The sequence below is a fragment of the Capra hircus genome, chromosome 4 (assembly GCF_001704415.2).
Source record: "Capra hircus breed San Clemente chromosome 4, ASM170441v1, whole genome shotgun sequence".
Classification (NCBI taxonomy): Eukaryota; Metazoa; Chordata; class Mammalia; order Artiodactyla; family Bovidae; genus Capra; species Capra hircus.
The window spans coordinates 81753341-81767934 of NC_030811.1; the positions used below are offsets into that span (position 1 = coordinate 81753341).

The window sequence follows — 14594 nt, forward strand, 5'->3', positions numbered from 1 at the left end:
CCTTCACACACACATAAAACAATTCTTTAGCATTAATGATGAGCCAATGATGAGACTTCTAATTAAAAGCAAAGTTGATGGGCATTTTACCCTGAAGGGTGCCTTGTGAAATATATTATTTCTGTTGAAGTTCCGAAAGCATAAGACGTAAGCTATAATTTTTCGTTACTTATTTATGGATTCTTGGCATTTAAGGAAATGAAGTTGAGAATCATTGCTCTCTTATAAAATATGGAGAGTATCAGAAAATTAAGCTGACAGTAGGAGTGATAGAAAAAATAGTTACATTTGATATCTTCCACAGTATCAGTAGGTTCAGCTACACTGGTGAACTTTCAAAACAGGCCTTTGTACAATACTTTTCTCTGCAGTAAAAAAGAAACAAATATATTCTATATAGGCCTCTATACAGGCCTCTATATAGGTTCAAATTATTTTATTAATAAATTAGTCATAAAGTACTTGTGAATTTCACAAAAGATATTTGACATTTAATTCAGTGATTGGCATATAATGCATGAGCTGTATGTCTTTATAGTCAGCACACTAATGTTTTAACCAAAAACATCTTCCCTTACCACTCTTGCCGTACTCTCTTAAAACCACCTAAATTAATATTAAATTTAAAATATCAGAAAAATTACACTCACCTTTTTGTCTTTGTTGTATTTGGTAAATATCTCCTGAGCTCTCTCTTCTCCTCCATCCGTGAACAACATGATAATCTTATTGCAGTTGGCTCTAGACACATTATACTGTAAAATACATCAATAAAATTGTATATCATTCATAGTAAAAGGGAGGCAGTATAAAAGCAAAATGGAAAGTGTGTGCAGATTGCAAGTGATGACTGAAGTATCTGTTCAATAGTCAATTCTAAGAACAGGTTCCTGGATCAAGCCAGGCCTGTGCCTCCCTACTCAGGCTCTGCCTCATTTTCAACACCCACCGCTCTCCCTTTCTTTGGGTATCTGATCAAATGTTACCTAACCTTTGAGGACTTTCCTAACAACTGCATTTTAAACTGCAATCTGCCCTCCCAAGCTGTACTCTTTACAGCATTTCACATTTGTTTATATGTAGTATATAATTTGTTTGTTTTTTATTATTGACTTCCCCCAATAGAATATTTTTTTTTGTTATTTTGTTTTTTTTTAAATTTTATTTATTTTTTTATTTTTAAAATTTTAAAATCTTTAATTCTTACATGTGTTCCCAAACATGAACCCCCCTCCCACCTCCCTCCCCATAACATCTCTCTGGGTCATAAGTGCCAAAAGGGTATAAAGTTTTGTCTTTTTTGTTCAATAGTTTCCTTGTCTGAACGAATGCCTAATACATAATAACCTCTCAGGGGTTAATTAATACTTGGGTTTTAAAGTGATTAATGGACATGGTATCAATTCTATACCTCTATAATATATACCAGAAACAAAAAATAATAAAACATACATATCCTTTCATGTATATTTTTAATCCATTTACAAATATTTGTTCGTCTCTTTACTCCTCCTTCCTCCTACTTTATTCAGTTTACATTTCTGAAATTGTAATGCTGATCCCAACACATAGTGCTCTTTCATATTTTAGTAAATGTCGACAGCTATTTTCAGAATATTGTTTTATCTGCTCTCAACCTGCCACATATGTTCTAATTCTGAAAGGCTCAATTCCAATGTTAAATCCTCTCTTACATTTTCTTTAAGGTCCCTCAAAGAGCTGGACTTAGGAAAACAATGGATTAGCATCAAAGGGCCACATGAAATATACAAAGCTGAGCTTCTTTGAGGCCTGAAATTATAATCTCAGCCTTTCTAATGTTGTAAAATATGTTTGCAAAATTGCTGAGAAGAAAAAAAAAATCACACTAATTAATGACTGCTCAGCTTCTTTGAAATGTCAGCCCTCTAGTTTAGTGATATTTAAAGGTGATAAAATCTGAAGCTAATTTGTAATTTTATCCCTCTAATGGCCACATTAAAAAATGTAATAAGAAATATCTGAAATTCTAATAATATATTTTATTTAACTCACTCAAAAATAGTCAATTTAACATCAAAACAATATAAAAATTGAGAAAATAAATATTTTTTCTTTCATAGTAAATTCTAAAATCTCAGTGTATTCTTATAACACGTTTCAGTTCAGACTATGCACATTGCAAGCACTCAACACCCACATGTGATTATGGTTTTACTGGACTGCTGCTGTTGCTGCTGCTAAGTCGCTTCAGTCGTGTCCGACTCTGTGCGACCCCAGAGACGGCAGCCCATCAGGCTCCCCTGTCCCTGGGATTCTCCAGGCAAGAAACTGGAGTGGGTTGCCATTTCCTTCGCCAGTGCATGAAAGTGAAAAGTGAAAGTGAAGTTGCTCAGTCATGTCAGACTCGTAGTGACCCCATGGACTGCAGCCCACCAGGCTCCTCCATCCATGGGATTTTCCAGGAAAGAGTACTGGAGTGGGTGTCATTGCCTTCTCCGACAACACAGTCTAAAAATCACTAATTCTCCAATAGTGTTTGAGTTTATTGAAGGTCCTTATTTCTATTTTTCAAAAAAGGTAAATCACATTTCCTGTTGGAAAAAGTAATGAGGACAGTATGTTGTTTTACCTGATGAAAAAATCCTGTTTCATATATTCTCACTCCACTGACTAGGCCATTAGCCCAGTGGCAGTTAAAGCTTTTAACTAAGCATTGTGAAAACTCAAGTAGTGACTAATTCTATTTATCACATTCAAAAACCATTCTTATCTTGGAAGGTAATTATCTGAAAATTTGACCATAAAATAGTTACATATTTTATCATCAATATACTTTTGTGAAAGGTGTTGAAATCCCTGAATCGAAAACTAAATTTTCTGATGACTTATCTTTTCTATCTGCATATATAAATGGGTAAAATAATATTTACTTAAAAGACCATCTCAAAAAAGTGACAGTTTTTAGCACAGGACTTGGTTTCATTTTTTTAAATAGTGGGAGTATTATTATTATGGAATATAAATATCAAAGTTAGCACACTGCATCTTGCTGTTCATTTTTAGTACACTCACAAAAGGAGAAATGAAGAAATGTTTTGTTTTCAACATTTTTTTTTCTAAGTAGACTCCTCAGGACTTGTGGTAGAATAGTCTACCTCAGCAAATTCTCACTGGATTTGCAACTATCTAAAGAATCACACTGTCACAACAATTATACAAAATTGGCTTAGAAGGAATTAAGGTAAGGAAAAACTTGATTACGTCAATAAAAATACAGTGGCTAGGGTTGGTAATTTACTTTAGTGTGGCATTTCATAGCACACTTTGCTATGTAGCTATGCAGCAGAGCATCTATTATATACACATTCAAAACTTTTTTTGAAAAATCCATCTCATATATTTGTCAATATTTTATGAAATGCTAACTGAAGACTAGTTCAAATCAATGTCTAATTCTATTGGACACTTGATTCAGGGATCTTAAGGGTAAACCGTGCCAGGACAAACAGAAGACAAGGAATGGTACTGTGTGTAAGAAAAAGACAAAACATGCTTCAGCTCAACAAGGCATGCTGTGCATTTGGGAAAATTATTTTTAAATGAAGAATTGTAATACCTAAGAGACATGTGGAAAGCAAAACATATGAGATTTACTACAGGAATAGCTGAGGACATGTTAAAAATCATTTACAACTTACAAAGGCAGTAGGAGAGGCCAATAGAGGTTAGACCATATTTTATAAGTAACTAATAATGAATGTGGGAGTTAACCTGGCCCACGTATTGTAACTGCCTGTGAAGAAGTACATCAGGCTTGAGATGCCTCCTCATCATTTCACAACAAAAACTTGAATATGAGGGAATGAGTGAGGCCAATTGACAACACTAAGGGTAATTAAAATGCTAAGCTCTAGAAAACTTGATTATTGACTCAAGAGAAAAAGAAGTTATGAAAAGCCCTCACATTCCTTTACTGCAGAAAGGATATATCCTATTTTAGTAATTACCTGTCCTTGAATTTCAAAAGTTTTGAGTTTTCATTTTTATTAATGCACATGCATCATTTAATAATCACATGAATTTTAACAAAGACAATTTCCCCTGAAAACTGCAGTGCTGAATTTCTTTGCTTTTCTACTATTTACTTGCTTATCTAATTGTACCTAAGAAAAATACTACTTCAAACTCCAAATAATCAAAAATTCTACACTCACCTTCCTTTAATGTAGACTCCTAGGCCACCCTCCACCTTGTTTTCCAGTTCAGAGAACTTGGAGTGACCCCCACTCCTTTCTCAGCAACCCCTCCTACCACTCCAATAGTTACTTGGTCCCTCACCTTAACATCACTTCTAATCCAACACCAGGATTTCTACAACAGCTTCTTAACTTAGAACACTCATCAGACCATATCATTCTCCTACCGCAAACTTTCCATTTGCTCTTACATACCTCACTTAAGGATAGCTCATGGCCCTTCCATTCTCATCATTTCTCCTTTACTGCTTATGGCCCAGCCATGTCAACAAACCTGCAGTTCTTTCAATGTGCACAACCCTTCATGCTTCTGTGCTTTTTTAATCTCTGGTGTTCTTTTAATCTGAAATGATTTCCCACCCGCCTCATTATCTATCTAGACTCTACTCATTCTTCACAATCCCATTTTCAAGGAAAAGCAACAACTTTCTGACTTCTTTGGGTAAGTTGAGCCACTTCCCTGAGATACCCTGAGCAAACACACTATGAATACCCTGTAACAGCACTACATGTTATATGAGAAATGATGACTTAGCAAGTTATGCTCAACTTTCTTGAGAGCAAATGGTCTTTCTTGCTTATTTCTATAATTTCATCAATGTGCTATGACAGGAAATTGTGAGGCATTGGGTAAATATTGGCTGAATGAACAAATGAATGAGTCATCATCCAATCAGAGACCTTGAAAACTGTTTAGAAGATACTCATAGGAGATAACAAAATCAAATTTGCAGAAAAGACTAAATATAACAGCTTATTCGATGACTTAGCAAATTTGATAGGAATTATAAGCTGATTCTGTACCAGCATCATGCTATTTATGTATTAATTTTTCATCAACCCAGTAACTACACACTCATGTGGTTGGCTATATCTGCAGATTCTATGGACATTCCTTCTACATCCCCAGTGAGGGAACCAAGGCAGACAGAGGTTAAATCTGTATTCTCAACCACTGCAATAATATTGCTTTATGAGAGATATAAATCTGAATGATAGCTCCTGCTTTCAAATAGTTCGAAATGAAACAGACAACATGGCCATTTGAAAATATTAGTCTGCAGTATGAGATTCATGTTATAACATTGTTATGATATGGGGTAGGGAGTAGGTGTGGAGAGTATAAAAGACTAACTATAGACATCAATGACTTATTCAAAGGAATTTTCACTTTGGAAGGAATCTCTGCTCTGACATTTATCCTTCTATCCACTTTGATTTTACCAGTTGGACCTTTCTATACATTTAGGAACAACCTAAAGACTCAAAAACCGATGTTTAACACTAAAACTAAAATATTTCTTCAGAAACCATTTGATGATTGAAAGCACAAGTTTCCAAATAAATATAGTACTAATTGAGATAAGAAAAAAATCTACATTTGAATTTCGTATTAAAAATTTTTTTTAAAAGCTCAAAAGATTTTTAAAGCCTGGATATATACACTTTCTAAATGAATGAAAAATAGCACTATTACCTAATCCTACAGAGCTATAACTACCAGGATACTGAAATTCAGATTTATAACTCAATAATAAAAGACAAAGGGGACAGCATTGATACTTACATTAAGCAGCTGTTCAAAAGCAAAACTAAATCCCTTCTTATAATCTGTGATTCCTTTTGCTGTGATATTATTCACTGCATCTTTCAACACTTTCTTATTTCTCACATTTGCTTGGACGAGGTGCTGAAAACAGCTTACATCCTGGGCATTGCTGTTAAACTGCAAAAGGTAAAAAGGTAAATATGAACATTAAAATCAATCATGTAATTTTCACTGAATTCATTTTATACTTCTCAATCCTAATGCACTGCTTTCTCTTTCAGAAAGAAAAGTGAGTAGACTGGTAACAAAGGTGCACTAAAGATCAAACAGTAATTTCATCTAAGCCCCAATTCCTACTGTAACAGTAATTAAGCCTCTCAGTTACATTCCTGAAGCTAGTTTGGTTTCCCTGATGATAAATTTGGGATTTGAGTTATGTGAGGTCCCTTCCAGCTCTCAAATTTTATGAGCATTTAGATTAAAAAAAAAAAAAACTCAACAAACAATGAAATAAATTCAGAATCCAGAAATGATATGATGATGCCTGCAGAGAATACAAGGAGAAACTGAGCATTTTACTTGCCTTGTGTAAGGAAAAGCTTAATGGAAATACAGTACATGGAATGATAGGAACAGAGGTTTAATATATTTGAAATTTGATGGTAGTCTCACCATGAGAGTTAAAACAGGAACGTAATCTGAAAGAATCAAGAACAAAAGTGGCCTTTCAGCACTATCACTCTAGAGGTTATACAAGGAAAACAGTTGAATCATGGAGCAAGAGAACGGGCAAGCAGGTCTCCGCAGAGTTATTGCTGTGAGCAATAAGGGCCTGAAGTCCAAAGAGGCTGCAGGAGGAGAAAATAGGCTCTAACATATCTGCCTCAAACTGAAATTTTAAGAAATATCACCACAGTAATTTCACCAACCATATACAAAGTATTCATATAGTTTACAGGATATTTCCAAAAAGATAGAAACAACAAGATTTCAGCAAGAGGACCAGGGAGCTGCTATGAGGGGGATCATCCTATCATTTATTACCTCTGCTGTGTGTACAAGCCCCTTAGGCTCTTGGGGCTAGACTGTCACATCTGGAATAGAATAATAATAATAATAATAAAAACATTCTTGCTAAAAGGGACTAGACAGATCAAATATTGAAGATATCCTCAGATCAGAAACATAGGTGTGGGAGGGGGAGAGGGAGGCTCAAGAGAGAAGGGATATATATATATAAACCCACTCCAGTATTCTTGCCTGGAGAATCCCATGGACAGAGGAGCCTGGTGGGATACAGTCCATGGGGTCACAAAGAGCCGGACACGACTGAGTGACTTCACACACACACACACACACACACACACACACATAATTATGGCTGATCTGTGTTGTACTGCAGAACCAACACAATACTATAAAGCAGTTACCCTCCAATTAAAAAATAAATTAAAAAAAAGTGGATCATAAGCCAAAACATAAATTTTACATAGTGATTATATATTCTTACAACTATCATTATTTTTTTCTCTGAAGGTCCTCCCTGAACACTAACATGATGAACTGTACAACTCATCACTCTATGAAGTGAACATTCACTGGCAGCCTGTTGTTATGTTCCGGACTGTGTGTGCCAGCCGAGAGCCCTGTGCCTTCAGACATGAGGTAAATTATCCACACACATACACAAGGTTTGCTTTGTGCTGCATTGACTATTTTCTCTACAAATATTAAGCATTTCTGCTTTTAAAATGATCTACAATTAAGTTATTAGTATCCATGAGAAACCTTAAGCATAGTTAAAAGACTTGCCCATACTCACACAGGAAATAGAGAATCAGGATTCAAGCCAGCACTGTGGCAGGAGTCTGGGATTTTAAGCACCCATGTAGCACCTCTCAAAATATTACAATAAGTCATGATGTGCTCTGTAAAGCCATATAATATTAAGCTCTAAGAGATAATGGGTTCTAATTCAGACTGTGAGCAGTGGGAGGAAAGTTTCCCCAAGAAATGGCATTTCCTGTGATTCCAAAGAAATGTTTCCTTGAAGACAGCAGAGGAAGAACATTCCAGACAAATGAACACATGCAAAAAGGCCCTTAGGTGACAGAGAGAAAGAAAGGAAAAAAAAGAAAAAACCCTCTTAGGGAAACATGAAAATGGAGATTTAGCTCAGTCATATAAAAATGACCTCAGGCAGGAGGCAGGGATGGACTGTGCAGTGTCTGATGGAAATGCTGAACAATTAGGAACATATTTTCTATTGAACAGCCAGTTACAAAAGGTTTTAAGCCAAATGTAAAATAATTTAACCTAGAACTTAAATAGCTCACCCTAGTTGCTGTTTGGGAAGTAGTTTTAAGGTGAGGAAGATGTAAAGGACGAAAAATAAGGAGAAGGCTACTGCAGTAACTTAGCTTTAGGAGACCAAGGGATTTTGTTATTCATGGAAGTGGTCAAAGAGAGGGATCCAAAACTTATTTTGGAGACAGAATCACTAGGCAGTGGTGGTGGAAAGTAAGAAAAGAGTGGTGTCTTGAATGACTGCCAGGTTTCTGACATGGGTGTCTCGGTGGACGGAGAAGGGATAGGTTCAGGGACACTAGAGGATTAGAGAAGAGAGGCAGAGAGTTCAAGTGCGGGTGAGATCTCAATATGTGAGATACACAAATGAAAATGTCAAGAAATCATCATGTTAAAAGCAACAGGCTCAAAAGAAGTCTTGATTAAAAAAAAATGGAAAGCTTCAGCAGAAAAATTTGGTTTAAAACCATGCGAATAAAAGTGAAGCAGAGGAGGAGTCCTTGAGAAAACTGAGTAGGAGTCAGTTCCCATGGAGGCAGGAAGGAAATCAGGAGATGGGACTGTCTTATGTCTTAGATGACGAGAGGCGAAAAAAGAAAACCAACGATCTCAAGTAGAACACATTGTGGTACAGAGACAGAAAAGATGAGGACTTAAAAGAGCCCATTGAACTCATCCAGTTACACAGGCAGCATCTGGAGGCGGCGTGGAACATAACTGGAACGACGGAATGCACTGAACAACAGTGAGAAGGATTAGCCTTGCAGAGGCAAGTGTTCAGAGCACCTCGGCTGAGAGGCAGAGAAGGAAAAGGGTGGTCCCTACGGAGACAAACTAGGGTCAAGGGAAGTCTTCAAAGCGAAGGGTCATCAGAGCAAGAGAGGATTTACATTAAGAGAAAAGGAAGAAAATGATGCGGGAAACAGAACAGAGGTGAAAACCAAAGCTCTTGCGAAGACGGGGAAGGATGGGATACGGATGGCTTGTAGAGGAACAACCCCTTAAGAAACCATGTATAGTATTCACTTCATTGTTCCAGGAAAGAAGACTGAGGGCTGAATACAGACATTGGGTGTATGGAAATGTGATGTGGGAAGATGACACTATTGCTTGTGGCTTTTGTCTCAAATGGACGATGAGGCAAGGTCATCAGGGTAAAGGCAGAGGTGGAAGGTTTGGAGGGAGTATAGATAAAACAGGAAGTAAAATGTCCTCATTAGAAAAGACCCTGATGCTGGGAAAGATTGAAGGCGGGAGGAGAAGGGGACGACAGAGGATGACTCAATGGACATGAGTTTGAGCAAGCTCCAGGAGATGGTGAAGGACAGGGAAGCCTGGCATGTTGCAGTTTATGGGGTCCCAAAGAGTTGGCCACGACTGAGTGACTGAACAACAACAAAAATGTCCTACACAGATAAATACTCAGTTCTTTGTCAGTTTTGCTTTGAACGCTATTTTCAGGTACATCATATATATGAGAACAATGCTCTGATATACTTGTTTTCTGTTTTTAATAAATTCAAACATTGAAAATTCTGTATCTTTTATTATTATTATTTTGTCTGTGCCATAGAGCATGTGGGATCTTAGTTCCCTGACCAGGTATCAAACCTGTGCCCCCTGCAGGGAAGAGTGGCGCCTTAGACACTGGACCAACAGGGAAGTCCCTGAATATTATCTTCAGATCTGAAATGCACTGCCTTTTTTCTCACATTATTTGAAAATTTGACACAATCTTAATCTACACATTCTGTTTTGAAAGTAGAAGAATGTGAGAATTCCCACGTTAGAAAGTAAAAATGAAATAAAATAAAGCAAATATAAATAATAGATTGCCAATACATTAATAGTAAAATGTCTGACCTTAAAGAACAATTAGACATTATTACAGGGAATGTTATTATGTGATTTAGTTAAATCATAAAACTTGATAAAGTTACAAGTTATGTAAAAAATGAACATTGAATAATGTATTGCCCTGAGTCTTTCAGTTGACCTTGACCTGCTTTTAACACAGAAAAGCAAAGTATCTCATTAAGTCACTTCAACACAAACTGATTAAATGTAAATTTGATTCATTAAATACAAATTCAGTGATGTATAACAGAAATACCACAATTAAAAATGCATAAATAATGCAGAGAAAAGAATAACTTATAAAGTATAAGTCCCTATGGCAAATTTTATTCTCAAAGAAAGAGATGAGAAATGTGAAAACTTCCAGCTTAGGTAAGTATATATTTCACAGATATCTTAGGCTTACTTGCTTTTAGAACAGAAAAAGAGTAACAGATTTTCTTTCATGAACTAAAACTGCACAACTTTCTTTCGACTAAACAACTTTACAACTGAACAACTATCACTCATAGAGCTTTGAAATACCACACGGTGATCGAAAATATACTTAAGGAGTTCTGCTTTTGCCATCTTTTAAGAAAATATTTATAACATATGTACACTTAACTAACCCTAAAAAGTGTGTTAGTTGCTCAGTTGTGTCTGACTCTTTGCGACCCATGGACTGTATAGCCTTGCCAGGCTCCTCTGTCCATGGAATTCTGCAAGCATGAATACTGGAATGGGTTCCCATTTCCTTTTCCAGGGGATCTTCTGGACCCGGGGATCAAATCCAGGTTTCTCTTCATTGCAGGCAGATTCTTTACCACCTCAGCTATCAGGAAAGCCCTAATTAACCCTGCTGCTGCTGCTAAGTCGCTTCAGTCGTGTCCGACTCTGTGCAACCCCATAGACGGCAGCCCATCAGGCTGCCCTGTCCCTGGGATTCTCCAGGCAAGTACACTGGAGTGGGTTGTCATTTCCTTCTCCAATGCATAAAAGCAAAAGTGAAGTCACTCAGTTGTGTCTGACTCCTCGCAACCCCATGGACTGCAGCCTACCAGGCTCTTCCGTCCACAGGATTTTCCAGGCAAAAGTACTGGAGTGGGCTGCCATTAACCCTACAGAGACTCAAATCCAAATTCACATCAAACTCGTTCCTTTCCTGATCCCAGAAAGTTCAACCAAGTAGGTTCCTTCCTAGAAGTGCTGAGAAAATCTGCTTAGCACACTGAGACAGGAAGGTGTGTGGGTTAACGTATGTATCTGGGGTAGAAATCAGGCGGGATGTGTCTCTGCCCCAGAACTCAGCATTCTTTCCTTCTCCTCTTTCATATACCCTGCTCCTTCCACTCTTTTCTTCACTTGCTTGTCCACTTACCTCAACAGCCTCTCCTTATAAAAGGCTTTCATGATCTTCCTTGACTAGGTCAAATCATCCCCATTAAAAGTTCTCATAGGCCTAAATCTATCTTTTATATGGAATACATCATGTTTATAATTCTATATTTCTTTGTATGATATTCTGATTAAACTTTCAACTGGATTAAAAGCCACCGTCAAAGAAAACATCCATCCTACCACTGTAATTGACATAGTAATAGGTATGCATATAGTTGGTATACAATAAACATAAACACAATATTTACTGAATGAATATGTGGACTTTAAGAAAATTAGAAAGCAGGGCACAAACCTCAAGCAATTATTGAGCTAAAGGCTTCTAAGTGTAGGAACTATATTTTAGTTCCCAATATCTTATTGAATGTGTACATCTGTAAATATACTTTGCCCAAACAGATACTACTAAAATATCCAAATGAAGATGTATACAGAAACATGGAGCCCAACACACAGTATATTTTAAATCAACTGCAACTCTATGGTTTTAAAAAGTATTTTAGTAAAACCATTAGTATACTCCACATGATGAAATAAGAATGGATTCCTACATTCACAAGACAGATTCATATAAGCAATATCAGGTTTAGTGAGCTTTACATAAAGTTCATTAGTGTAATGATACAAGTGTCCCTCAAACATTAGTTTAGTGATTGAAACAGTCTCTGAGCATAACCAGGAACAGTAAATGTTAATGCTTCCAATGAACTTTCCTATTAAATATCACAGTCAAGTACACACACCAAATTAAAAAATACTTTGGGGCCCAAACAAACTGTTAATATTTTGAAATATTTTAAACCCTTGGTTTTGTAAAGGCAGTGTCTATTTTTTGTTTTGATATCCTATGCTGAATAAGAAAAAAAAAAACCACGAAATATTTCTGAGAGAGGAGGCTCTACGGCTCTTTGGATTAATTTAGGATACAAACACTGAAAGGCTGGCATTGCCTGATACACACAAATCAAAGAAGCATCAAATTCCTAGAAAGCAACCCTGTTGAGGAATGGCACCTATAATAACCTTCACGGAGAACAAAAGCTCACCCTGAAGAGGTTGGTGGTCTCAAGCAGTTTTCCTCTGCAATGCTGAAGAAGCAAAGGGAAAATAAACCCAAAACAGATATTCTTCTACTTTGAACTGCAAAGAAAATGTGACCTATTAAATCTGTCAATCACTCAGTATGCCTTTAATTACTTCACCTCTGTATTTCAAATTCTTTCTTCTTTTGCCATGAAAAAGTAATATAGTGTAAAATTGTGGGCTCACACTATGTAGATAGTCAGCAAAAACAAATCAAATTCAGACTGGCCTGCCTTGGAACATGGGTATTTTTTAAAACTAGAAAATAGGTGTAAAATACTGTACATAGTTGACTACTATAAATAGTTTATATAACAAATTTATGTTATATAAAATAATTTAGATGGAGTATCTAAGTTAAATAAACTGCATAAAATTTTGCACATCAGGCAGTAGTTACAAATAATGGCATCAGAAGCTATCCACATTCTGGACACCAGATGGCGATGCAGGAAAAGCAAAGCAAATTGAACAGTGGGTGTGATCTTTAAAGTCTAGGTTGCTTTATTCCTACCAAAATATTTTCCCTTTATTTTGATTTTTCCAGTTTTTGTAGGAAACAAGTAAATATTATAAAGAAACAACACGGTTATCCTAAAATCCGAGAAAAGAGCTCATAGCACTTGCCCATATGCGTATGTACTTAGTAAAGTGAAAGTGAAGTTACTCAGTCGTGTCCGACTCTTTGTGACCCCATGGACACCAGGCTCCTCCATCCATGGGATTTTCTAGGCAAGATTACTGGAGTGGGTTGCCATTTCCTTCTCCAGGGAACTTCCCAACCCAGGGATCGAACCCAGGTCTCCCACATTGTAGACAGATGCTTTACTGACTGAGCCACCAGGGAAGTAATGCTCAAAATCTCTAAGCCAGGCTTCAGCAGTACGTGAACTGTGAACTTCCTGATGTTCAAGCTGGTTTTAGAAAAGGCAGAGGAACCAGAGATCAAATTGCCAACTTCTGCTGGATCATCAATAAAGCAAGGGTGTTCCAGAAAGACATCTATTTCTGCTTTCTTGACTATGCCAAAGCCTTTGACTGTGTGGATCATAATAAACTGTGGAAAATTCTGAAAGAGATGGGAATACCAACCACCTGACCTGCCTCTTGAGAAACCTGTACGCAGGTCAGGAAGCAACAGTTAGAACTGGACATGGAACAACAGACTAGTTCCAAGTAGAAAAAGGAGTATGTTAAGGCTGTATATTGTCACCCTGATTATTTAACTTATATGCAGAGTACATCATGAGAAACGCTGGACTGGAAGAAACACAAGCTGGAATCAAGATGGCTGGGAGAAATATCAATAACCTCAGACATGCAGATGACACCATCCTTATGGCAGAAAGTGAAGAAGAACTGAAGAGCCTCTTGATGAAAGAGAAAGAGAGTGAAAAAGCTGGCTTAAAACTCATCATTCAAAACATGAAGATCATGGCATCTGGTCCCATCACCTCATGGCAAACAGATGGGGAAACAGTGGAAACAGTAGCTGACTTTATGTTTTTCGGCTCCAAAATCACTGCAGATGGTGATTGCAGCCACAAAATTAAAAGACACTTACTCCTTGGAAGGAAAGTTATCACCAACCTAGACAGCATATTAAAAAGCAGAGACATTACTTTGTCAACAAAGATCCGTCTAGTCAAGGCTATGGTTTTTCCAGTAGTCATGTATGGATGTGAGAGTTGGAGTGTGAAGAGAGCTGAGCGCCGAAGAATTGATGTTTCTGAAATGTTGGAGAAGACTCTTGAGAGTCCCTTGGACTACAAGCAGATCCAGCTAATCCATTCTAAAGGAGATCAGTCCTGGGTGTTTATTGGAAGGACTGATGTTGAAGCTGAAACTCCAGTACTTTGGCCACCTGATGTGAAGAGCTGACTCATTTGAAAAGACCCTGATGCTGGGAAAGATTGAGGGCAGGAGGAGAAGGGTACGACAGAGGATGAGATGGTTGGATGGCATCACCGACTCAATGGACATGGGTTTGGGTGAACTCCGGGGGTTGGTGATGGACAGGGAGGCCTGGTGTGCTGCAGTTCATTGGGTCTCAAAGAGTTGGACACGATTGAGCAACTGAACTGAACTGCATATGTACCTACTCCTAGTCAATAATGATTTTAAGTTTTTATATATTGTCAAATTACTTTTCAGATAGATTGTGCCAATTTAAATATATG

General features: G+C 37.1%; 1 protein-coding gene across 6 annotated transcripts in view; it reads right to left on the reverse strand.

The window, feature by feature from the left end:
• Positions 1 to 14594, reverse strand: part of CACNA2D1 (calcium voltage-gated channel auxiliary subunit alpha2delta 1) — a 535456-nt gene that overhangs the window by 87523 nt on the left and 433339 nt on the right. For all 6 annotated transcript variants that reach the window (XM_018047284.1, XM_018047282.1, XM_018047283.1 and 3 more), the window contains exons 11-12: positions 5806 to 5964; positions 651 to 755 (exon numbers count right to left, since the gene is read on the reverse strand). In XM_018047284.1, coding sequence (XP_017902773.1) covers positions 651 to 755; positions 5806 to 5964 — 264 coding nt within the window. The remainder of the gene's footprint in view (positions 1 to 650; positions 756 to 5805; positions 5965 to 14594) is intronic.